Source organism: Oryzias latipes, chromosome 2 (genome assembly GCF_053564925.1).
Source record: "Oryzias latipes strain Hd-rR chromosome 2, Olatipes_Hd-rR_3.1".
Lineage (NCBI taxonomy): Eukaryota > Metazoa > Chordata > Actinopteri > Beloniformes > Adrianichthyidae > Oryzias > Oryzias latipes.
In genome coordinates, this window is record NC_136238.1 from 6515525 (window position 1) to 6539220 (window position 23696).

The 23696-nt window shown below is 43.3% G+C and overlaps 1 protein-coding gene and 2 long non-coding RNA genes across 12 annotated transcripts in view; 2 read left to right on the forward strand and 1 right to left on the reverse strand.

Moving 5' to 3' along the window:
- The window catches only part of mcf2la (mcf.2 cell line derived transforming sequence-like a), a 67863-nt gene that overhangs the window by 1749 nt on the left and 42418 nt on the right, over nt 1–23696 (reverse strand). For 7 of the 10 annotated variants that reach the window (XM_078931356.1, XM_078931362.1, XM_023966166.2 and 4 more), the window contains 27 exons: nt 16537–16656; nt 16342–16458; nt 16123–16272; nt 15922–16046; nt 15747–15861; nt 15553–15672; nt 14875–15066; nt 14608–14799; nt 14373–14526; nt 14246–14298; nt 7193–7272; nt 7041–7107; nt 6837–6952; nt 6697–6766; nt 5514–5606; nt 5343–5435; nt 4939–5064; nt 3842–4063; nt 3664–3756; nt 3503–3581; nt 3357–3438; nt 3179–3285; nt 2900–2992; nt 2344–2412; nt 1568–1677; nt 470–582; nt 44–147 (listed from right to left, as the gene is read on the reverse strand). In XM_078931356.1, the coding sequence (XP_078787482.1) occupies nt 44–147; nt 470–582; nt 1568–1677; nt 2344–2412; nt 2900–2992; nt 3179–3285; nt 3357–3438; nt 3503–3581; nt 3664–3756; nt 3842–4063; nt 4939–5064; nt 5343–5435; nt 5514–5606; nt 6697–6766; nt 6837–6952; nt 7041–7107; nt 7193–7272; nt 14246–14298; nt 14373–14526; nt 14608–14799; nt 14875–15066; nt 15553–15672; nt 15747–15861; nt 15922–16046; nt 16123–16272; nt 16342–16458; nt 16537–16656 (3055 nt within the window). Of the gene's footprint in view, nt 1–43; nt 148–469; nt 583–1567; nt 1678–2048; nt 2124–2343; nt 2413–2899; nt 2993–3178; nt 3286–3356; nt 3439–3502; nt 3582–3663; nt 3757–3841; nt 4064–4938; nt 5065–5342; nt 5436–5513; nt 5607–6696; nt 6767–6836; nt 6953–7040; nt 7108–7192; nt 7273–14245; nt 14299–14372; nt 14527–14607; nt 14800–14874; nt 15067–15552; nt 15673–15746; nt 15862–15921; nt 16047–16122; nt 16273–16341; nt 16459–16536; nt 16657–23696 lie in introns of all 10 variants that reach the window. The other 3 variants (XM_078931367.1, XM_078931351.1, XM_078931373.1) reach the window with 3 other exon arrangements.
- Nucleotides 11663–11994, forward strand: LOC144984078 (uncharacterized). The gene is made up of 2 exons (XR_013647714.1): nt 11663–11789; nt 11937–11994. It is a non-coding gene; the product is annotated as an uncharacterized LOC144984078 (long non-coding RNA).
- The window catches only part of LOC111949299 (uncharacterized), a 43712-nt gene continuing 41651 nt past the window's right edge, over nt 21636–23696 (forward strand). The window contains exons 1-2 of the long non-coding RNA XR_002875313.2: nt 21636–21721; nt 22723–22815. This is a non-coding gene — a long non-coding RNA (uncharacterized LOC111949299). The remainder of the gene's footprint in view (nt 21722–22722; nt 22816–23696) is intronic.

Here is a 23696-nt window from a genome sequence, read left to right on the forward strand (position 1 = left end):
AAAGTCATTTTGGACAGAGTTTGAAGGGTTCTCCTCTCAGTACCTGAGCTGCTCAGTGACTGGGAGCTCTTGGACTCCGAGATGAGGCTGAGGAGGTTCGCCGCCGCCACCCAGCCCTCCTTTTGAGTGCGGAGGTTTTTCACAAACCTGCAAAACAAAAAAAGGGTTGGGCAGACTTTATCCTCCAAACAAAACCACCAAACAGGCTTGACGTAATTCCTGACCTGCAGCTTTGCTGAAAAGGTCACAATAATTTTTTTTCTGTTCTACAGTGGAATAATCTTTTCTTTGCTTCAGTTGAAGATCTTGTAAATTAGAATATCTAAACGATTTACCTGTGACTCTGAACTTTTCAAAGATGTCACATTATTTCTATTTTCTAACCACAAACACAACTATTTGCACTGTAAGGTTGAAATGAAGTGACAAAAAGTTTATAAATAGTTTTTGACTCAAAGACGCCGTTCACCATTGTCCCTCCTCTCCTTCCCTGATGAGCTGGACCACGTCTCCACTCTTGACAGACAGCTCCTGAGGACCCGCCTTCTCGCAGTCTGCTACCACTGTGTACTTTCCTGGAGCCTAGAGATAGGCCCAAAGGGGATTATGGGTATTTGTACAGCCACTTTATCAAAAGATAACAAAATCATCTATCTTGTCTTGTCTTGTCTTGTCCTGTCTTGTCCTGTCTTATCCTGTCTGTCTGTCTATGCTAATTTTTGCAGAATCTGTTAAAATACCTAAATACAAGAATATTAAGCGTAATTACTGACCTTGCATTCATCTGAATGTCATAATGTTTCATGATTAAATCTTAATGTAAAAGATTTCGGGTTAAATTCAGATTTTACATTAAAGGTCCACAAGATGGCGCCAAATCTACAATTTAACTTATTTAGCAATTCGTTTCTGTTTTTGTTTTTTTGCATTTTCCAGCATTTACACCATCTTTTTTTCTTTCTATGTCCCCCTTAGTGGCTCCACATAGAAATGCAATACTATAATTATATATATTTGTGAAATATCCTGTACTTTTTATTTCATTTGCATTAAACATCATGTCTTAACAGGGTTCAAATCTCCAAAAATGTATGAATGAATAATGATTAAATCCCACTCTAAAGTAACCTTTGAAAAATTGCATATTAAAAAAATTAATAAATTATATCAGTTTTTGCTCCAGTTCTGAAAAAGCGAGCACTTCTGGCTATAGATCAATATAAATTTATTAGATAAATCTTAATGCAGGGTTTTCAAAAAATCTAATTTGACATACAAAAATCAGGAAAAAATTGATTTGTAGTAAAAGTACATAAAAAGTATGATATTTTTGTTTGTATTGTAAGTGCTGTTTTGAACCTATATCGTACAGATTGTATTTCAATTTGAATTTGATCAAATGGAAAAAGGAACTTATCAGTTCTTAGGTCCATAGTCTAATAAACAACTTTAATTTTAAATAAGTAGAAAGGATTATTTATCTTAAGTTTTCTGTTGTTTGCAAGGTAATTTTAATCACAAATTTTACAAACATTTTGAATAAAACTTCTTTAGGAAGAATCCTCACCAGCTTCTTTACTGCATCCTCCTCGGTGTCGGAGTTCATGGGGTCCTCGCCGCTGGAGTAGCCGTCGTTCTCCTCAGAGGCGTCGGCAGACAGAGACGCCTTGCTCCAACCTGTCGGGAAGGAAGACCAACGAGTCATCAATCCGCCTCTGAGCTTAACCGGACGTACCGACAGGATGTGAGAACGAAAGAAAAGATGGAAGAAAGGTCCAAACCGAATCACACAAATGAAACAAACGAAGGACAGAGATCAAGAAACAAATGTTTGTTTTGGAGGGTTTCTCTGTTCACCACACAGCAGTCAGAATATCCACCAGCAGGAAAGATTTTCCTCATTTGGCCAAGATTTAAGGTCTTAAACTCCACAATAGGGTGGAAGTTTTTATCACTTTACTGAAGGATTGATGAAGCAAAGTGATTGAATATTTTAGGACACTCCACCACAGGAAAACACCCACAGGGCCCGAGCCTCGGCTCTGTACCTTGGCGCTTGCTCTGTAACAGATTAGTGGTACTCATCCATTTGGCTCTGGTCAGAGTGATGTGTGGAGTCGACTCTAAAGAGGAAGAAACGGCCAGCAAGTCAGTGTCAGCCTGTCGGCCGCCTCACGCCTGCTGACTGACAGTCAGCTTTTTTTTCCGTTCTTCTCACTAAGCAGTCAGCCTGTGTGGAGTAACACACCACACTCCAATGACGATGACGGGATGGCAAAAAAAAAAAAAAGAAAAAGATGGCTTCTGGAATGGAGAGACGCCAGAAACGAGACAAAAGTGTACCTCTAAACCCAAACGGCGTTGGGTCACTCTTGACCGAGTGGCGTTTGGCGGTTTGCTCAGGGCTCAGAGCTGAGCAACACAGGGAAGAGGAGGGGGATGAGGAAGGAAACAAAAAAGGAGAGATTTATCCAAAAGTTCCTTGAAAACCCCCAAATTAAATTGACAATAAAGGAACCGAAGAAACGAAATTAGCATGACATTAATGTAATAGCACATTTGCACCACCAGGGGGCACCAAAATACGAGTTTTCAGATCTCGCCGGCGACAACTAAATAACAAACGTTTTTTGACGAACCGTAAATCTTTGACCGCCAAACGTGAATTGGCGGCCTCTGGTGTGGAGAAAAGCGGCCTTTTGCATCACCTTTGCCCCGAAGGTGATGCTAGCATGAACTGTTGCATAATGGCGACCACTAGAGTTACGCTAGTCGAAAGCGCACTGGAGACAACGTTAAAGGGTTTAATAAAAGAAGGATAATTTCTTCCAAAAACTGTAGAAGAATGAAAAATAAAAAAAATTCTCAACTGCGACCTGCGTTTGCCGCTAACGTTTACCTTTCGGACTCTTGAGATTGCTGAAACCCTGCAAAGTGAAACGCTTTTTAGCCAAAGAGGATCTGTCTGTGGTCGGGCTGGTCACCGCTTCATCTGGAAGCAATGGTTTGAAATGAGGAGCAGGAAGCAGGGGGGGAAAGGGGGGGGGGGGGGGGCAGGAGATGACGGCGATGAAGAGATAACCACGTTAAGGAAAAGGAGGCGGAGCTTCTCCCACCCTGAACAAAAAAACCGTCATTGGGCTCTCAAGCCGAGGAGGACACGGATTCAAGCGTTCACCTTTGTGCTTCGGGGAGGAGCATGAGTTGGTGTCAGAGGCCGGGTTTGGCTCCGCCTTCTTCTCCTCCTGTTTCTTCTGGTTTCTCTGTGCGCTGCTGCGGAAGGGGCTGGAAGAGACCAAACATTTACCCCAGATGTCACTGCGGTGAGGGTTTGGTACCTTCCACGTGAGACCGACCTGAGGCAGATGGAGCTGCTGCTGCTGCTGGTGGTGGTGGTACTCGGTGACACGGAGTCGGCGCTCTTCGGCTGCCTGGCGTCTAAAAGAAAGCCAATGACCGTCAAGTTCTCAACGTCAAAGTGGAATACAGGGGGAGAACCTACCTCTGCAGGCTTTCAGCTGCTGAGTCAGCACCTTACGGATCTCATTCACCCAGGAGGTCTTGATCTCCGGTGTTGGGGCCTTGAAGGAACAAGGCGGAGCTCGGAATCCAAACGTTTTTTTTGTACTTTTACCGATACAAGAAACAAAAACGACAGCGCACCTGGACGATGAAAACCTCCTCTCTGGAATTGCACCAAATTTCAAACTTTTTGTTGTCCCCCTTTGCGTTCTCCGTGATTCCCACCGCGCTCATCTGGGAAAAAAAAAAAACACGGCAAACACCTTTAACCACAGCAGTCACCTCGTAGCCACGGCATCTCGTCGCTAAGCGGGCTTACGCTGAGGGAATGTTTAAAGCTGTAGGACGGCGCCTTCTCGTAGCCCTCGCCGTTCTCCTCCCTCTTCTTGCAGAACAACAGAGCCTTCTGATGGAGAAACAAGTGTCTCTGCATGGGTTTGAACCTGGCGAGGTCCTTCACCTTGGCATGGCCTTTCTTATGTTCCGTCCAGACGCTGAAGGAGCCTTGCATCAGCAGGCGACCCAGCTCTGACAGGTTACCCTGAAGAGAGGGAAGACATCGACACGGTACAGCTACATTCACACCAGACTCGCCCATTCAAGACACCACTTTCAATGGAAGGTCGGCGTAAACCATTGACTGTATACAGAGAGTGGACATCGTGGCCCCTTCCCCTCTGGCGTTCCAAACAGGAAGTGGCTCCAAGGAGCCAAAATCCTGTAGACCTTCCACAGAGAAATGACCGGTACCATTCAATAACCCTTCTTGCTCTGATACCCTTGTTTAAAATGTCCTTTAGTGCAAGTTATAAACCGACCAATCAGATGCCTCAGGAAAAGCGTGTGGTGCCCGCTGGCCCCCACCTCAAAATGTTTGACAGATTCTCCTGAGCCCGCTTTCAGTGAGAAGGAGGGTGCGGACTTCCAGCAAGCTTACTGCTAAATTGGCGGCAGTAGTTGCCATAGAAACTCAGACCAACTCGGACCAATCACTGTCGACTGGCTCCAAATGGTGGCGCCCGTATTGGCTTCAATTGGCTGGAGCCAGAGGTTTCTATGGGTGACGTCACAGCCGCTCTTGTCCAGTTCCTGTTTCTAAGCAATGGTGAAAGGCTCTGCGTACAAAATACGCCCTTTACCAGTTAAACCAGGTAGAACTTTGTCCAAACTCGAATTGGGCAGTGGTGTTTGGATTCGGCGGCGACGGCCTAACAATGTCTGCGTTTGTTTTTCAAGTACGATAAACCAAACCTACTCTCTTGATACGATAATAATCCGTATCCGCCATTGCAAGGACGCCAGCAAGTCGCACCGCTTCAACGTTTTGCGCCAAGCCTCTTCCAACTGTAGGTGGCGTACCTGCGCTAGTCAACGGCTGTAAAAAATGAAGTGTTGCATGGATCATAGAAGCACTACCTCATATCCCGTGATGGCGATGAGGTGCATGGAGTCGTTGACGGCCTTCAGGATCCCCAGGATGGAAGACAGGGCCTCCTGCAGGTCATTGGAGCCGTCACAGCCCTTACTGTACTTCAACAGCTCCTGCAAAGGTTGCATAGCATGTTGGGACAGAAACAAGACACCTTTGGACAGAACTCCGCCCTTAAATATTTCCCTCCACAGGTTCCAACCAAAGCCTCAGTCGCCGCTTTGATCTGTTGCTGCAAATGAACTAACGTGCAACAGGAAAGGGCCAGAATAGGAGATAACGCCTTATTTAAACACATATCCATAAAAGGGATCTTATGTCCAGACCAAAATGGGTAAATATTTGTCAGATAGACATAAAACTTGAAGGAAGGGAAAGGAACAGCGCTTACTTTCAGCAGCAGCTGGTACTTGGTGATTCTCTGAACAGGTTTTAGGAGGTAGGAGTCCAGACCGAGTTTATGTTCCAGCTTCTTCTGGCACTCCTGGTTCACAAACCAAATCATGGAGAGTTTACGACGGAGGACGTTGTTACTGTTTGTAGCTGTGAAGATGAGGCTTACCTGGAAGAAGGCACAGTCGGAGCACTGTCTCCACAAGCTCTCTGAGCGCGGTTTGTTCTGGCAGTAAGCCTCGTAGATCTGCAGATCCTTCATCTGCACGAGAGAGAAAAAACGGCCACAAGAAAGGTTAATGCAGGTAGAATGTTCACCAGGTAAGAAGGCTATAAAAGCTGAGGAAACACTTTCAAAATAAAACGACAGACATTTTTCAAACGATTCAATGCGAGATCAGCTATATTCATTACACCTTCATGTTAAATGATAAACTAGCTAAAGAAAATGTAATAAATAAAAGATAAAGACTGCTAATACCGCCTTGAGAAGCTAAATGTGTTTTTAGCACAGTCCTTCAAAATTGTTTGCTATATTAATTTAAAGATAGTCTGGCGACAGAAAAACAGGTTCAACCAAATCATTCTAGAAAAATCTAATTACACTAACAGCTAAAATTAGTAACAAACAAAAAAACTTTAATAGTTTAAAAATGTAATTACTGTAATTTTTCATCGCCAAATATACTAAAGAAAGTCTGAAAGCTTTTTGCTCTTTAGTGTTTTAATTTTTAATATTTTCCATCATAATACTGCAAAAACAAAAAAACAAAAATGCTAAAAATGCAAAGGTTCAGATTCTTCCGTTAGAGCAGCAAAGAAAGTTTCTGAAACGAAATATGGAAGAATGTGTGTAAGATTTGATCAAAGCTTTTCTTCAATTAACAAAAGGATTTCAAAATAATAGTGTCTAATAAAGTTAAAACGATCTTTTTTTTCATATGCCAAGAAAATATTCTAATCTAAACGTTTTTAAAGTACTTGATTTGTGAAACATTCATAATAATTACACTAACAGCTAAAATTAGCAACAAACAAAACTTAACTTAAAAAATAAATAGGTTTAAATTTGTAATTATTGTCATTTTTCATCGCCAAACATACTAAAGAAAGTCTGAAACCTTTTTAAAATAAGTAAACTTAACCATTCTTTTATTTAACTAAACTAAACAAAAATCTCAAAAATGTTAAGATTTTATCATAGTTTTTCTTCAATTAAACAAGGATTTCAAAATAAAAGTGTCTAATAAATCCTTTAGAATTAAAAAGATCTTTTTTGACATTGATTTTTTTGGACACATTTATACTACATTATTATTATTATTATTATTATTATTATTAGATCTATTTACCCGTTCTAAAAAGCAGCGCCCCACCAGCTCTGGGCAGTCGGTGTACGCTTCCAGTTCTTTCAGGAAAGTCCTGGAAACCAAAAAAAATGTGGTCAACGTTTTACCGGAACGACTCAAACTATTACAATGCAGATAAGTACCTCTTATGAAAGTGGTAGATTTCAGACATGTTGCCAAACAGGATGTCCTTTTTGCTGTGGAGGGTGCTGGGGATGAGATGGGCCATGGCGGGGTTGTCCATCTCTGCTGCGTAGCCCTGTCGTTTGACACAACACGTTGGTAAAAAATAAAAATAAAAAGACCATAAATGAAGGTGGAGACTCTGAAGGAATGGCTGTACCTACCTCCAGCACACACAGAAGCTCCTCCACGTATGCCCGCTCCGTCTCTAGGAGCTCGTTCATCACATGACTGGAAGCCGCAAAAAGGAATACACAAGTGAGATTTCGTTCTAAGATGAACGTTGCGTCGGCTTTTGTAGATTTCGGACGCTCACCGCCGTAGAACCGCCAGGCTTTCCTCTTCTTCTGAAAGAGAAGCGTGTCTTGTGCCGCCATTAAGGACCGGAGACTCTCCCTGGAAACGTGAGCGACATTCCCACACATTTTGACCACTTGCAGAGCCGCCAAACATCTTCTCATAAAGCCTTAGTCACGACTCCCCTTACGGGTAGGCGAAAGTAAAAAATGGTCAAACCTTTACGGAACTATGATGGTCGCAGGCCGCTCAGTGAAACCATAGAAGGAAAAGGTTTTTTTCGACTTAAATCCAGCTGGCGACTATACGCAAGCGTGAAGTAGGTGAGATGCTGTTCACGCTAAACGTTCACACCAGATCGGAAAACGCTTGTTTGAGCGACCACTACCAGTGATAGATCTTCGAGTATGTGTGTTTTGGGCTTTAGCGTTCAAAACTCCAGCGTTCATGCGTCGCTACTTTTGAACTCTACGTACAAGATTGAACCAGGTCGACCAATCACGGACCTAGATTTGGTAGTGACGTACGGATTCCGCCCTTTTTCATTCATACGAATCCTTCCCCTACCCCTCCAGCTTCTCCCTGCCCCTACATTTAGCCCTCCAAACGGAGAGTCATGGAAAAATTGTGAAAAATTCCCACACTAACCCCTACTTATGAAAAAAATGATATAGTGCAACACTTCATGGTGTCAGACACCATGCTCACCCCTTTTTTATTTTTTTTCAACTTGTCCTGTCCAACAGCTGGGCAGACAGATGAGAGCTGAGGGCCTCTTGTGTTGGACATATTTTACTTTAACAAGAGGGGTTGTTAATCTTCAGACAAACCAAAGGTATGTCTGAATAAACCCCTTTGTAATTGTTGCGGTAAACTCAGGGACCTGTTGGGTTTTGTTGATCTGCTCCACTGGCGCTAATCACACCAGGTGGGAACAATTGAGAGAACAAGCAAAGCAGCTGATTGTTGTCAGTGGGAGCATATAAAAGTGCTCAGAAACATTTGACCAGAGAGAAAAGCAGAAGCTTTGTATTGTTCTGGTGTGATTTCCTGACCTGCCCGAAGAGCTGCAGTCAAAATATCCAGTGATGAGCTTGTTTCCTGGTCTGGTCCTGTGTGGTATATTAGTCACCTGGTTGCTCCAAATCCACATTCTGTAACAACTCCAGTGAGGTTTGTATGGAACAGCAGTCAGAAGTTTAGAGGTTTAAGTTTAAATGACCTGCTAATGAAAGGCCCGGATGTGTTGAATCCAATCCGTGGTGTAATCCTTCGGTTCAGAAGCGGGAAGTTTGCTGCTCTTGGTGATATAAAAAAGATGTATAACTCAGTCTGGCTCGAAGAAAGAGAAAAACACTTGCATCGTTTCCTCTGGCGTGACTCAAGAGAACAAGAAATCGAGGAGTATGCAGTTACCAGGGTCAACATTGGTGACAAACCAGCAGGTTGCATTGCTCAGCTGGCCATGAGAGAAACAGCTAACCTCCCTATGTTCAATCATTTCAAAGAAGAACGGCGTATCCTTCAAGAGGATACCTATGTAGATGATATACTTACCTCCCACAATGATCTGAGTGAGTTATACACAATCACAACAAATGTGGAGAACATTCTTAAAGCTGGCGGGTTCCACCTTAAGCCTTGGGTGATATCTGGTCAAAACAGAGGAAGAGAAATGGATGTAAAGAAGGTGCCCAAGGCAATGATTTTACCCAACCAAATGAGCGAGGATGAGAACAAAGCCCTTGGCTACGGTTATGATGTAGACAACGACACATTACACGTCATGGTAGCCATCAACTTTTCTAAAGAGAAGAAAAAGATGCGTCTTGGTCAAGATCTCTCAGAAGAACAGGTCAAGGACGGTACACCAGATCCCCTCACAAGACGAGTGCTCCTAAGCCAGATAGCAACATTTTATGATCCTGCTGGTCTGGCCGTACCAATTAAACAAAAAGGTGCCATCTTGGTACGGCGTGCATTTCAGGAAGCTAAAACATCATCAACAGATGCAAAAGAGACTTGGGATACAGCCTTGTCTTGTAACATCAGAGAAGAGGCAATCCATATTTTTAAAGAATATACTAAGTTGGCTCATGTGACATTTCCCAGGGCACTGACCCCCACTGATGCCCTGCAAGACACTTGTGCTATTACCTTTTTTTGATGGAAGTGAGCAAGCTTATGGAGCTGTTATGTATTTGAGATGGATCAGTCCACAAAGACCAGTTGTGAGATTAGTAGAAGCAAAGGCAAAGTTAACCCCCTTTGACCACAAAGGAGAAGCAGTCAAAGCTGAGGTTTGTGGCGCAGTCTTTGCAGCCCGATTGAAAAAATATTTTGTACAGAACTGCAATATAAACATCAGGCGGTTTTACCACATCATCGACAGCCAGACGGTTCTCGGTGCCATTCAGAGGGAAAGCTATGGTTTCAAGACCTTTTTTGCCAACAGGATAGGAGAGATACAAGAAACAACAAATGTTGAAGATTGGTGGTGGATTCAAGGACACCAAAACATTTCTGACATTCTCACTCGTGGAGCAGACTCTGACAACCTGAAAGAAGAATCAGAATGGCAAAAAGGTCCACCATTTTTGTACCTACCAGAAGAGGAGTGGCCCTTAAAATCAGCTAGAGATGTGGCGACTGAAGCTAAAGAAGAAATTACCAAGCTACAAAAGAAAGCATATGTCACGGCTCTATTGACAAGAGCTCAAACCAAAGCAAGGCAAGATTCAAAACTCGGAAAAAGTCAGAATCAAGTTGTACAAAGGCCTCCATCAACTGCAGGACGTCTAATTGAGATGCATCGATTCAGTAGTCTAAATCGATTGGTCTGTGCAACTGCGCTGTTATGGAGGGCAGCCAGAAGATTTCTGGAACTGATACGGCCCCTGGATGGCTCAAAGTGGGAGGCTGTTACTTCTGTTGGGACCATCACTGTACAGGAAAGAAAGGATGCACTAAGAGACCTAATGTTAACTGCTCAAGATGGATACTCATTCCCCAGTTCAACAACCAATCGACTTGTGGCTTTCAGGGATAAAAATTCTGGACTACTGCTTTGTGGTGGCAGAATCCAAGCATTTGAAGAAGACAAAGTTGCTGTACCACTCCTGCCAAATGGTGCTTGGTTATCCACCCTCATAGCAAGAGATGCTCACAAAGACGGCCATGTTGGTGTTGCTGCTACCCTTCTGAAGATGAGGAAGCAAGCATGGGTGATTAGAGGAAGAAGACTAGCTCAAAAAGCTGTTGATTCTTGTTGTTTGTGCAGAAAGCTTAGAGCAAAAAGGTGCCAACAAGTGATGGGTGATTTACCTATAGAGAGGACTGGTGAAACCGCCCCTTTTGCATTCACATCCACAGACCTTTTTGGCCCTTATATGGTCAAAGATGACATTAAAAAAAGAACAACCATGAAGGTCTGGGGGGTTGTGTTCTGCTGTATGGCAAGCCGTGCAATCCATGCAGAGCTAGTAAATTCTATGTCAACGGAGAGTTTCCTAATGGCATTCCAAAGATTCACAGCGATTCGGGGGCATCCAAAGAAAATGTGGTCTGACCCAGGAACAAACTTTGTAGGTGCAAAGTCAGTCCTCGAAGAAATAAACTCCTACTTAGACAGTTTGGATAAACCAGCAATTGAGAGACTGGCAGCCAAGAATGGAACAACTTTCTTGTGGAAATTGCACCCAGCAGACTCCCCCCACCGCAACGGCGCTGCTGAAGCGGCTGTGAAGATCTTAAAACGGGCTCTGCAGTCCCTTGGAGCAGAGTCAAATTTAAGCTTCAGTGAATTCTACACAACCCTTCAGTTAGCAGCCAATTTAGCAAATGATCGCCCAATTGATGCACAAGTGCAGAGAGGAGAACATTCTTTACATCACACCTAACTCTCTCCTTCACGGTAGATCCTTTCTGAGTAGTGATATAAGAACATTTGACTTCAACAACTACCCGTATAAAAGATTCATTGAGATGCAGAAACAAGTATCAAAGTTTTGGAGGACCTGGAGTCAACTGGCGGGCCCCAATCTCTTCATTCGAAGTAAGTGGCACACAACTCAAAGGAATGTCGCTGTGGGAGACATTGTTTGGGTGTGTGATCAAAATGCTTTGCGAGGACAGTTCAAGTTGGGCAGAGTTATCAAAACGAACCCAGACTCTAAAGGTGTGGTCAGAGACGTCCTTGTTAAAACAGTCCCAAGTTCTGTGACATCAAGACTAAAGCCTGACAAACACTCATCAGAGACCCTAGAAGGGTCCGGCCTTTCCACAACATTACGGAGAGATGTCAGGCGCCTAGTGATACTTCTACCAATTGAGGAACAAAAGACCCACTCCCACCTTGCCTAAGTTGACGATCTCTTTCAGGACTTTACAGAGATCGAGTGGGAGGTGTTGCGGTAAACTCAGGGACCTGTTGGGTTTTGTTGATCTGCTCCACTGGCGCTAATCACACCAGGTGGGAACAATTGAGAGAACAAGCAAAGCAGCTGATTGTTGTCAGTGGGAGCATATAAAAGTGCTCAGAAACATTTGACCAGAGAGAAAAGCAGAAGCTTTGTATTGTTCAGTAAGAAAACATCTTGCCTGTGAAGATACAGCTGGTAAGAGTCAGACATTTATTTTGGCTGTAGTAATGCATAAATTGTTTGATTGACTAGAATAATCTGTTCTTTATATTTATGCTTTGAAAATTGTATTAATTGTGATAATTGTTATGGTAATCACCAGATTTTCACTTGTGTTTGAAGGTTTTTCACCTGGTTGTTCACATGACTTCAAAAATAAAAGAGAGGAAAAGAGAAACAATCTGAGTGGAATCCTGCTTCATCTTTCTGAAAAGCAAGGTAGAACCCCTTTCAAGTGCAGGGGACGCAAACAATTCTGGAGCACTTGACAGTAATTGAGGTCAAACTTTATTAATTTCAATCATGTCTGAAAATCTTTGGTGTTGGACCGGACGGAAAAGGAAAGATGGGGAGAAGAGAGAGGGACGTTAGAGAGAGGGGGGGGGGGGTAGGAGGGTGATAATAGGAGGGGAAGGGGGGTAAGACCATGAAGCAGCATAAAGCAACAAGTTTACTGGTTGTTAATCATTATGGTAAGGTTCAAATGTAGTAAAAAAAAAAAAAAAAAAAAAGGGCGGAGCCTGTCCACACACACACACTCAAATGTTATAAACACACCTGCTAGCTGCAAAAATGTCCACCTGTCGACATGTACACAAAACAGATAGTGTTCACACGCATACTTATGCCTTAAAACCAACTAGTGTGAAATATTTCAGTCATTCAGTCATGCAAACTGTTAGTGCAAAGGTGAGCTAACACCAGTGCTCAGGTGAGTGTTTATGTTCTTCTAAAATGGATGGTGGAACGTGAAAAGAAGGAGGGAGAGTGCCCAGCCATCCCCACCCCAAGACCCCCACCGCAGCAGCAGCGGCAGCCGGAATCCCCCCAACGCCACACGGGAACCGGCAGGGAACAACCGCCGCCCGGGCGACCAAGCCCGCCACCCAGGCCAGGGCCAGCAGGGCCGCCGCAAGGCCCCCAGAGCCAGAGGCCAGGGAGGCACGGAGGGAAAGAGAGCGCCGACCCAGCCCAACCAGGAGAGCAGCCCCCCCGGCACGCCGGGAGAACCCAACGCAGGGCCCCACCGGAGAAGGACGCCCACAGCCCCAAACGAGCACCCCACCACCACCCAGGAGTTCCGGGCATCCCCCCGCCCCAACCCCAGGTACGAGCCAGGACCCCCCAAGGGAGACCCGCTCCGCACTCCAGGCAGCCATCCGCCCGGCCCACGGTTGGTCCAGGGAGGAGCGAGGCAGGGGCCCGCCGCCCCCGCCCAGGAGGGGGGAACCCCGGGGAAAAAAGAGGGCCCACAAGGGGTGTTGTAAATATGGCCCGACCAGGCTCGGCCACAGTTGGAAATTTGGCGGGGCCCAGTACTCAGGAGCAAGGACCAGAACCCACCCCCCAGGGACCAGACACCCCGGGCTCAGATGTAATGTGAACCCCCCCACCGCGCGGAGAGAGTACCGCCGGGCCCAGGACGCCGGCACCCCGGGTGATGACGAATATGACGTCATCGATTTCACAAAGTTAAAATCTATTTGATATGAGCATTTTGCGATGATTATTTATTAATCCACTGTGTTCTGACGATAAAAACTTTGATGGTTTATAAAAAAATATACATTTAAATACATTTTTTGGGCAAAAATTGTTAAGACACAATGCATTGTGGTCTTTATTGGCCAATCCGGTGAGCTTGGATGCCCACTGACTTCTGGGAAATTTCTAGGGCACACATTGTAGATTCGGACAGCACTACAAATTGGGGAACGCACGTTATGGTGCATTATTTCATTCAGACACAACCGTTGTCCTCAAATTCGGACTTTACCACCGCTCGATGACATCATCAATAGCCGGCGGTGAGTTACGTTAGCACGTAGCTGCCAGCGCTCAGAAAATACATTACAACCTCGGTTTATAACTTTAAAAAAGTAAAGACGCTCATTTAAATGTAAACTCTGCTTCAGAGCACACCCACGCAAAGAAATGCATTTCTCCTCAGATCACCCTAACTGGCGGAGTGATACCCGACGTTTCACTACGGTGTTTCCTTAAAAAAAAAAAAAAACTTTTGGACACCACTACAGCTCCAAATGCCTGTACGATTGAAGCAATAGGAAGGGACTGGAGGGGTAGGAGAAGAATTCGGATTCAACCCAAGTCTTTCACACATTGGAATAGAGATGTGAAATAAAAAGCCCGGAGAAAGATTGACCAGATTTGCGGCGCTTTGACATCGGACGCCAAGCCTCTTCCAACTGTAGGTGACGGACGTGCACTGGTAAACGGTAGCAAAGCAAGAAAAAGAAGAGGAAGCCCCTCCCCTGCTCGACCAGTGTGAACACCGTGGGCGTATTTAAGAACACGACCGCTATGCGTCCGCTCCTCTCCACGACCCTCCACCGACCCGGACAACCCGATAACCTACGGCACCCGTACAGGTGACTAAGGCTTTAGAAACACTCAAGGAAAGTCATGTCTACCTTTTTACAGAGGGTACTATCTGCAGAGTATCTTCTCTCTTTTCTCTCTTGACCTGGAAATGAAAAGTGTTTGATGACCGTGGATGTATGTACTTAAAAAAAATGAATAATGCGTATCAGGACTCACTGGGAGAAGAAAGTGGAGACTTGACTTCTGGTCTTGGAGCTACTGGCTGAACTGGTCTAGTTTGTTTGGCAGCAAGTTTCTTCAGACTGACGCGTCTCTTTTCAAACATCTCCTGGACGGAGATCTGTTTCTGGAAAACTCGTTCAATCTGGTCCTGATGAAAAAAAAGAAAGCACACGTTAAATAAAGCTTTTGAAAGCTTCCAACTAATGTGGATTAAAATAGTCTTTCGGACCCTGAGCTGAGTGTTGAGCACTGTCTCGTACTGACAGCAGATGGCGCTGCGGTCCGTCAGAGTGTGCAAGGCTGCCGTGTCTAGGTATCGCTCCAGCTCTTGCAGAGCTGCCTCCGCTCCATCCTGGGACTGGCAGCGATCCACCGGCTGGCTGGCCAGCAGGAAGATGCCCTCTTCACACCACCCCGATGCCTTCCGGCAAAAAACAAAGAAACTCGTCAATCTTTCAGGAGACGACGAGAAAAGTCGGCTGGACCAGATTCCTACCTTCTCCAGAGCGTGGTGGAGCTCCAGAGCTCTAAGCAGGAGGCTCTTCTTGTGCCTCAGAGTGGAGCTAATCTCCTCACACACGTCTCTCAGCTCCCTGCACTTCGGCCTGATGGAGTCCTCGGCGTAGTGGGAGTTTTCGATCAGTCCGTCTCCTTCGCCGGCCAGGGACAGGGCAACATCCAGCAACGCCTGTTGAAGAACACTGATATCAGGAAGCACACGTCTATGTTGACCACAATTACTTCAAGATGTCCGTCACTTTCTCCTGAAGTGTGGAGAGTCCACAGAAATGACTGATCTTCAGGTGTAATCCAAAACAGTGACTGTACTGAATGGAGTAATCAGGTAAATCTGAGATTTTAATCCAAACTCCAGCAAAAAGGTGTTTAAGAACTTGAAAAGTCATATGATCTGCTTTAAATGCTTCAAATTCTTACAGATGAAACTCTGTAACCATAATGTTCAGTACCATGCAGCCTGTGGCGGTAGTGTCATGATGGGGTTTTGTTGTTTTGGTGCTAAAATTAGATCACCTGGATGCAGAGTTTTCATGTACAAAGTGCTGCCTGAAACATTTTTTGTTATCTGTTAGTGTTCCCCTCGTCCTCGTTTTTTTGGGAATGGAAGATGTGACGGAGCTGAGGTGGTTCCATAAAGGACCCGGTTTCTCCTTACAAAGGCTTTGTCCTCGTGGTTGCTGAGTTCCTGGAGGACGTGCTCGGCGTGGGCGGGGCTTACGCTGACCTCGGAGAACCCCGACAACCGCTCGGACGTCACGTCGAGCTGAGCCCGGATCTGTGGAGAGCAGAATAAGCCGTTGGAGTGCGTGCACGTGAGCAGACGGTTGCTTCCGCCTGGGCAGGACTCACCTCACGAAAGTGGTGCTCAAAGTGCCGGAGCTGCAAACACTGCTCCAGTTTGGTTCGGTGGCGCTCCCAGAAATCCTCAAACGCCGTCTCGGTCTCGTCCAGCTGGCCGATGAGTCTACGACCAAAGTGGAGTTAGCGGCTTGCCTCCATCATCGTTACAATTTTTCCATCTAACCTTTGGACCGTGGCGAGATTCTCCATTTCATCATGCGTCATATTGTATTCGGGATCCACCAGAAGAGGCTCGTTGATGATGTCCAGTAGACGCCTTCCTTGAGAGAGCGCCACCTGCAGGTCCTCCTGGAAGTGGAATCAAACGTTTTTTACGCACCCTGTAAGCGTTCGTACGGGAACTCTGGCGGGAGGCATCGCTCACCTTCATCTGCTCTTTTTTGCAAGTGTGCGCCTGCAGCAGGTTGGTGGTGGCTTCGGCATCGTTGGGCAGCTCCGTCTCGGCCAGCTCGGTCCCGAAGGCTTGCAGGGTCTGGGCTATCGTCTTTACCATGAGGGCAAAAGCCTCAATGGCCTGTAGGGAGACATTCGCAGATTCAGAAAGGCCGGTGAGCAAGAAGTCCAGATAAGTGGACATACGTACGGTTCGGTGGGAGATCCAGCTGTCGTGGTTGTAGTCCTGCGTGCCACCAACCTCAGTGGTCAGCTGTCCTGGGTCGATGTACGCATGGAGCTCAGTCACTGAGCTCAGCATCACCACCTGGAAAAACACGTACTCTCCCATAACCGTGAAGGGGTTTCACGACGGAACCAATCACCTGACGTCTGTTCGCCTTACCGGCACCTTCATTTTGAAGTCATCCCTGATAAACCTTAACTGGAGGTCCGAGATGGTCCGCTGGAAAAAGGTTGTGGGACGCAACACCAACACCAAGTGCAAGATCCCCGGAAATGAACCCTAGGAGAGCAATCAAGGTTTTGTCAATCAAAAACTCCAGGGATTTTCTGGAAATCCTCAGATTTAAACAATCAAGGCTCGATCTGTATCATCGATGTTCTGTTTTCTTATGAGCTTCTTGGGCAGATTTTAGTACCACTGCTAAATTTAAAAACAAAACCAATGGATATCTCCTCCCGACAAGTACACAACCAGGAAAACCCACAAACCGCTGACGATCAACCAAAAATTGTGCCCAAAAGAATTTTTTTTAACATATTCTCGATAGTCCTCTTTTTTTCCTTGAGTTCATTATTCAAGTTATAAACTGACCAATCGGACGTTTGACAGTTTGCAGTAGGGGGTGTGGGTATTCAACAAGCTCTTTCGTGACTGACAAGAGTGGTTGCCATAGAAACCCAGAGTGATTCAGACCAGTCGCTGCTTACTGACGTCTGGGCTCTGAAGCGGCGGTGTCCGTATCCTGGAAACATGGCGACCGAATTGCTTTTGTTTGGTTGGAGCCGGAAGGAAAAACCAGTTTCTAGGGGTGACGGAATATTTGTCACCTTGTCTTTGACTGACAGCTGTAAAAGCTCTGCAAAGTCACCCTAAAGCTGAGAATTCAAGTTTGTTTATTTTTATAAAGAACTACACAAATTTTGCTGTTCCCTTTCCAAGCCACCCAGTGGTTCTTTGATGAACTGATCTGGTTTTAGCCACTTTTATCTTCAAATTTGCTCCTAACAGAAATTTCTGCTTCTTCAGCTTCCCTAACAGTCACATGTTTCCAGGTCTTCAGACACATTTTCCTTCATTTTCGGGTCATTTTTTCCATTTTTTCATCTGTTTCTTTAAGCATTTTTCTTTCTGTGTTTCAGTTGGTGTTAAATCAAACTAGGGTTCCCGTTTGGACCCTACAACCTTCTAGCCTTTTAAGTTGTTTGAAATATAACTATAATTGTAGATTTTCATGTTTTTTTTTTTTTTACCCAGGTGACTTGTGAAGTTGAGCAAAATGGCAGATATTTGCTGAGGTGGTAATTTTCCTTTGCTTCAAATTTTCCTGCATGGAAAACTGTGAATAACCTTTGATACATGACGGCGTGTGCCTGAAGAATTAAAATTCACATGAAAACCTTATTAAGTTAAAAAAAAAAAGATATAAATTGTGTTGACTAGATAATGAGGGTGAAGCTTTTTCATGTCGGTGAAAGTCTGGCTTACATTTATTATTAAAAAGTAGCTTTTGTTAGCAGATGACTACAGATTTACAGCTTATTTGCCACATTTTATAAATCAAAAACACTCGAATCATGAATTTTAGTCTCAGTTCCATCACTGTAAACCATCAATGTGTTCGCCCTGGAATAAATCCTCCCCGTCCAACGATCTGATGGCTCAGAGTTGACGGTTTGTTTCCCCCACCTTTCAAAAGAATCAATTAGAGGAGGCAGACAGGCCTGAGCTGAGGCAGGCAGGAGCCCAAGAGGCCACTTCTTCCACCCCCGAGTCATTTGCTGTTAGACATGACAGATAGAGTGATGTGTGAGCAGACGTGGGGAAAACCGGATTGATTTGAAGACTTTAGTAAATCAAAGCCATTTTAAGCCATGAGATTTCAGATGTGCGTGAAGTGTCTCGGAGCCTTTTGACAACGAAATCATCTGTAGTAAATTCATTACATGGCTTTAATATGGTTAACAAAAAGAGCTGGTGTTCAGGCGCGCCCATGCGTGCACTGGAGTCATTAAAATCCCTGCAATTTATCACCATGGAAACCAATTAAAGAGCAATGCTGGAGAAAAATAAAATAAAAAAAAGATGTATCTAGTTTTCACCCATTTTATGAACAATATTCCGCGTGGAAATCCCGAACAGCATTTCTGTAATTGCAAGTGATTAAATTCAATGAACCCCAGTCGTCCCTCATTTACATGACAATGTCCGTGCTGCTCTGCGGATCCCCCGGCACACGGATGCATGCTAATGCCGCATGGACAACAGCCTGTGTGCTAACACACACACACATGTGTATGACTTTAAAAGATGAAAAAGCATCACATTAATAAATGATGAGGATTAGGAGGCTGACCGGGGTGATTTATATTCTTTGAGGGGGAGTTGTTGCACCGGCATGTCCTCTAATGACATCCACATTGCTGTCCAGGGAACATGCTGCAGCATATTTAAAAAAAAAGAACTCCCTCCCTGTAAACAGCCTTTGAGATTTCATTTTATCAGCATTTTTTTTTTATGACACAGTTATTTGTTGCAGCAAATGTGAGCGTCTTAGCAGCAGCCAACTGGACCATCTGGTTCCTGGGCCTGAGGCATCGCTGCTTGTTTTTTTTTTCATTAACCTGAATCCAAAGGATTCGCTGACACAAAGAGTCCTGCCGTTATCTGGAAGGTGGATCCGACACCCCAGAAGCATTTCTGTGACCGCTTGGAACGAGGAATGAATCGAGATCGTTTGGATTTAGAAACCTCGTGTCCTACAAGGAGCAAAGCCCCAACAGCAGTTTAAAGACACACTCCAATGAAAACGGTCTGTTTGGAGTTTCTGACATGTTCTTGAGGCGTTTTTCTGATGATGGAGGACACATAGAAAGAAAATTGAGCTCAAAATTTCGAATGAACAACTGCTGCTCTGTAGAAATGTCAGTTTTTTGTTTTGTTTTTTGGCAAAAACGTCAAAATCATAATAAAAACACCACCGGGAACACTAAAAAAAGATTAAGATATGAGCAGAAGGGGGCTTTAAAGACAAGGGGGGAAGGAGGGGGGGGGGGGGGGGGCAATAAAACCATGCTAAACCAAAAACTACAACTCCTAACTGACATTTACTGTGAAAAACTTCGATGTTACAGCAAAAAACATGCTCTTATTTTGAAATTTGCAATTATTTTACATCAAAAGCATGTAGAAATTTTGACATTCTTCTTTTTTATTGTATCTTATTTTATTGTATTTACTGTTTTATTACATTTATTTAGTATATTTTCTCTGAAAACCTCTATTTTAGTGTGTCAATTCACCTATTCATGGGTTTTGGCCTGTTGTATAATTAATAATAATATGTATAAATAAATAAATGAAATTAAGTACAAGACAGAAGCAGAAAATTTTCCCAAGATTTTGACAACTGAGAGGATTTAAGTTTGGATAAAACGTTTATAGCGCGTTTATTTCTGTTGCTTTGTTTTTCAACTTGCTTTAAGCAGGAAGTTCAAGGAGGCTTTCACACTAAGCTTTTTGGTCTGCACCATCATGTGGCATTGTCCGAATACGCAATCATCTTTAGAAAACACGGTCACAGTTTCAGTGTTTGTTTGTTTTTATCGGCTCCATATTTTCTAAAAATACATTTCTTGATGTTTTGAAGGTGCAAAGGTACCCTAATTGACTTTTTTTTCAACCATTTTTTTTCTTTAATAAAAAAGTTCCCAGTGGTGTTTATATTATTGTTATGTAGTTTTTATCCCAAAAGGCCATATTTCATGTTTATCTGAAGCACCGTTCTGCAAGCTTGGTTTTACATAAGTGAAGGGCTTAGCACAAGGGGAGGGGCACAAATGACAGTGACTGACAGTCTCTATTCTTCAAAGCTTCTCTTTAGCGATAAAGAAACTGTAAATAAAACTGGCATAGTTTTGGTTCCAAATGAACACTTTTTATGTGTTTCAATATTGAGTCAATGGTACAGACGCGATCTGAGGTCTTATGGCGCGAATTGTGCAGCAAATGCGGCGCAAAGGTCTGGCAGCAGCGCAGTTTAAAGCAGCGCAGCAACATTTGGTACCCGTCTGGACCAAATCGCCCAACAGTTCCCGTCTCGACAAGCAGTACCTGTTAGAACCAAAGGCGGGCACACCTTAAGACGTCTGGCGCAGGGTGGGTTGAGCTGGAGGGATCTCGAACAATAGCTCCGCTCCCGGGAGGCGAGCTGTGGAGACCCTGTTGCTTTAAAAGTAAAGCTGCTTTTTCTTTGTGGGTTATTTGGGTCTCTCATTGAGTATAATGTGAAATTTCTCATTGAAATACACCATTGAATTTCACAATAATTGCGTAAAATGGCTTTAGTATGAATCAAAGGCTTTTAAACAAATTAATGAAATTATGAGCCTCTCTCCGTTTCTTTCACAAAAACCCATCATCATCAGGCATGAGTGGTCTTCCATGAGGAGTGCCTCCCATGGGAGGCAGAACAACCCTCACCCTCCTGGAATGGTAGAGGACAAAGATGCCCAACAGGAATATGCCCCACCGAGAAGGGGGGTGGGACCTCCTCTCACCACCTGCTCTACATGCCCTCAGGTAATGTGACGGAGTGACCAGGAGCCGGAACTGCTGCTGTGGATACGATTTAAAACCGAACAGTTGGATGTTTATTTTATGGTTGTACTTTTTGTTAAAACCTTGGACACGATTTCCAGTGCTCCGATAGCTCTTTAGCATGGCACCATAAAGGTGAGGAGTAAGAAAAGCTCATTCTCTTTCATGCAACAGCTCCTTTGTTTCAACATTTAAGGACCTATGAAGGTAACGGTGGTGCCGCTGCTGCTCAAGTCTTTGGATTTTTGTCAAAAGCAAACTTAAAGAAGATGGAGCAACATTTGGGAAACAACACAGCAATATTGACATGATTGATGTCATGATAATTGATAGTCTATGTCAAAGTGTGCACTAGCTGCAAATTGTTGTTGCACATTATTAAAAACATCCAATCTTAATTAATTAAACCAAACATCATCTGACGAATTAGCCAGCCGACACATTTGTGGTGCATATTAATGATTTTTGACAACAAACATTGCTTTTATAGCTATATGGTTTATTTCTTTATTTTTTGGTTTATCAATGTTACTAAAGTGTAATGCCAGATTATCTTTCATGATGAGGAAATAAAGAAAAAAACAGGGGGAAGTCAATGCACATGGACGTCAATGGGAGATTCTCAAATAAGCTCCCAGTGGTCATTTTGGGAACTGTAAGGCAGGGTACTTCCGGGTTTGAGACCCGGTCCCGGGAACGGAAGTGGGGGTCTTGGTGGAAACGAAGACGCAAAGAGGCGGAGGAACTCGTGAGTGCTAATGGCCTACATAATAATAATAGTAATGAAGTGGGGCAAAACAGTTATTACAATAAAAAAAATGTATGTATAAATATGGTGGTAAAAAGGCAGCCGGAAAATCCCCTAAATGCAGCTGCGAGCACTTAGCTAGCAGGAGCTAGGAAGTCACGTGAGTTTAGCTTTTTTTTGTTTTTTGCAGCGCCAACAAAAATGTATTTAAACCTTAAAATTAAAATCTTATTATTGAGCCTTGATAAAATAACAATAAAAATATTATGAATGTTTTAATCCGACACAATTCGTGTTTTTACACAAACACGAATGTGATAGATTTTAATTCCATATGATGCGTTTACTTGCACTTAAAAAAATTGTACAATCCAAGAACCCTCCTTTTATGTCCATTATTAGACATAATTCCGATATGTAAGGATGCAATGTTTTGTTTTTTTAATCTAGTATATTGTTTTATTATACTAGCCATGTCAAAAGTCAGAGTTGTCCTACAAAGTTTCTAGGTCTACAGTGAGACTAAACTATTACAAAATCTGTTTGAACATCAACAGAAGAGGATAGTTGACAGATTTTTTTTTTATTATTTCAACAGTTTAAATTGTTACATTCGTAGATGTAAAATAAATGAGTCCAATGGGTTTTAAAGCGGAATGAAATCAGACTTGAATAGAAAATCCAGGTTTTCTAAATCCGATTTCCTAAAGCGTTCCACAAAGTGACACAACATATCAGATTATTCATCATTACCTCTAATCATTTAAAAAAAAAATTGGAATTTGTCATGATCTACACGTGTTTACATGGTGGAAGCTAAAAATTAACTACATACCTATTATGAATCATTTATTTATAATAATTATCTTTAGTGTAGAAAACCTGGCATTATATAGTTTACTAAAAAAAGGAAACTGCTGTATTCATCTCAACAGAAAGGCATAATTACAGAATTATCAAGATTATGTGCCTGAAAACAGAGATGTTGCTCCTCTGATCAGAGAGAAGAGGATGAGTCCACGGAGCACAAAGGAACAGAGAGAGAGGAAACACAAAGGAGGAAGCCAAGGACGGGAAAAGGAGGAAGCAGAGAGGTAAAGAGAGGGATGGGAGGGGGGTGTCCTGTGGAGAGGCGACTGCTGTCCTCAGCTTTAACGCCCCACTTCCATCAGAACTGGGTTTTTGAACATGTTTTTTCACATTATTTCTCTATTCAAGTTGTTGTGAATCGGGAGCAGATAAAAAAAAAAAAGCTCCGCTCTGCAGAAACTATGTCCTAGAAAACGACTTAATTTTGGCTAAAAACGCCATCATTATAATTAAAAGACAAATGGATCAAAAGATGATCACAGTGGGACTTGAAAATAGTATATTTTAGTGTTAAACGCCATCTTTTGCTTATGCTAATATCTTTAGTTTAAGTATTTAAATGTAAACTTGTGAAAAGGAGCTCTGCATCTGTTTGGGGTTTCCTATTAAGATGCACAGAAAGTCAAAATATTTTAGATTATTTGGAGCAACTCTGTTTTTTTTAAATATTTTTTAATATTTAGACACTATAAACAGACAACTTTTGCTGCTTAGTTTCTTAAATTTAATATGACATTTTGCTACTCCTTCCACTTGTAGTGTTTTAAGCTCCATTAGAAATAGCGTCATTTTACTTTTGGTCATATAGTTTATTTATTAATGAATATTTAACATGTTTTCTACTTTTCGCATTGAAAAAGAACGCAAACGCAATTTTACCTTCCAGTTCAACATACTTTAACCAATCGTTACAAATTTTGGTATGTACCCTATTGAGACAACCACAACTTGAATGGTACCACCCACTGTGCTTAAATCCTTACAGTTTTCCATAAAAATTCAAATTAGAGGGCGGAACACAAATCGGACGTCACAAAATTGAACACAATATATCTTTAATAGTTGACGAATGGACGCTACACGTTCAATGACTTGTTGAAATGGT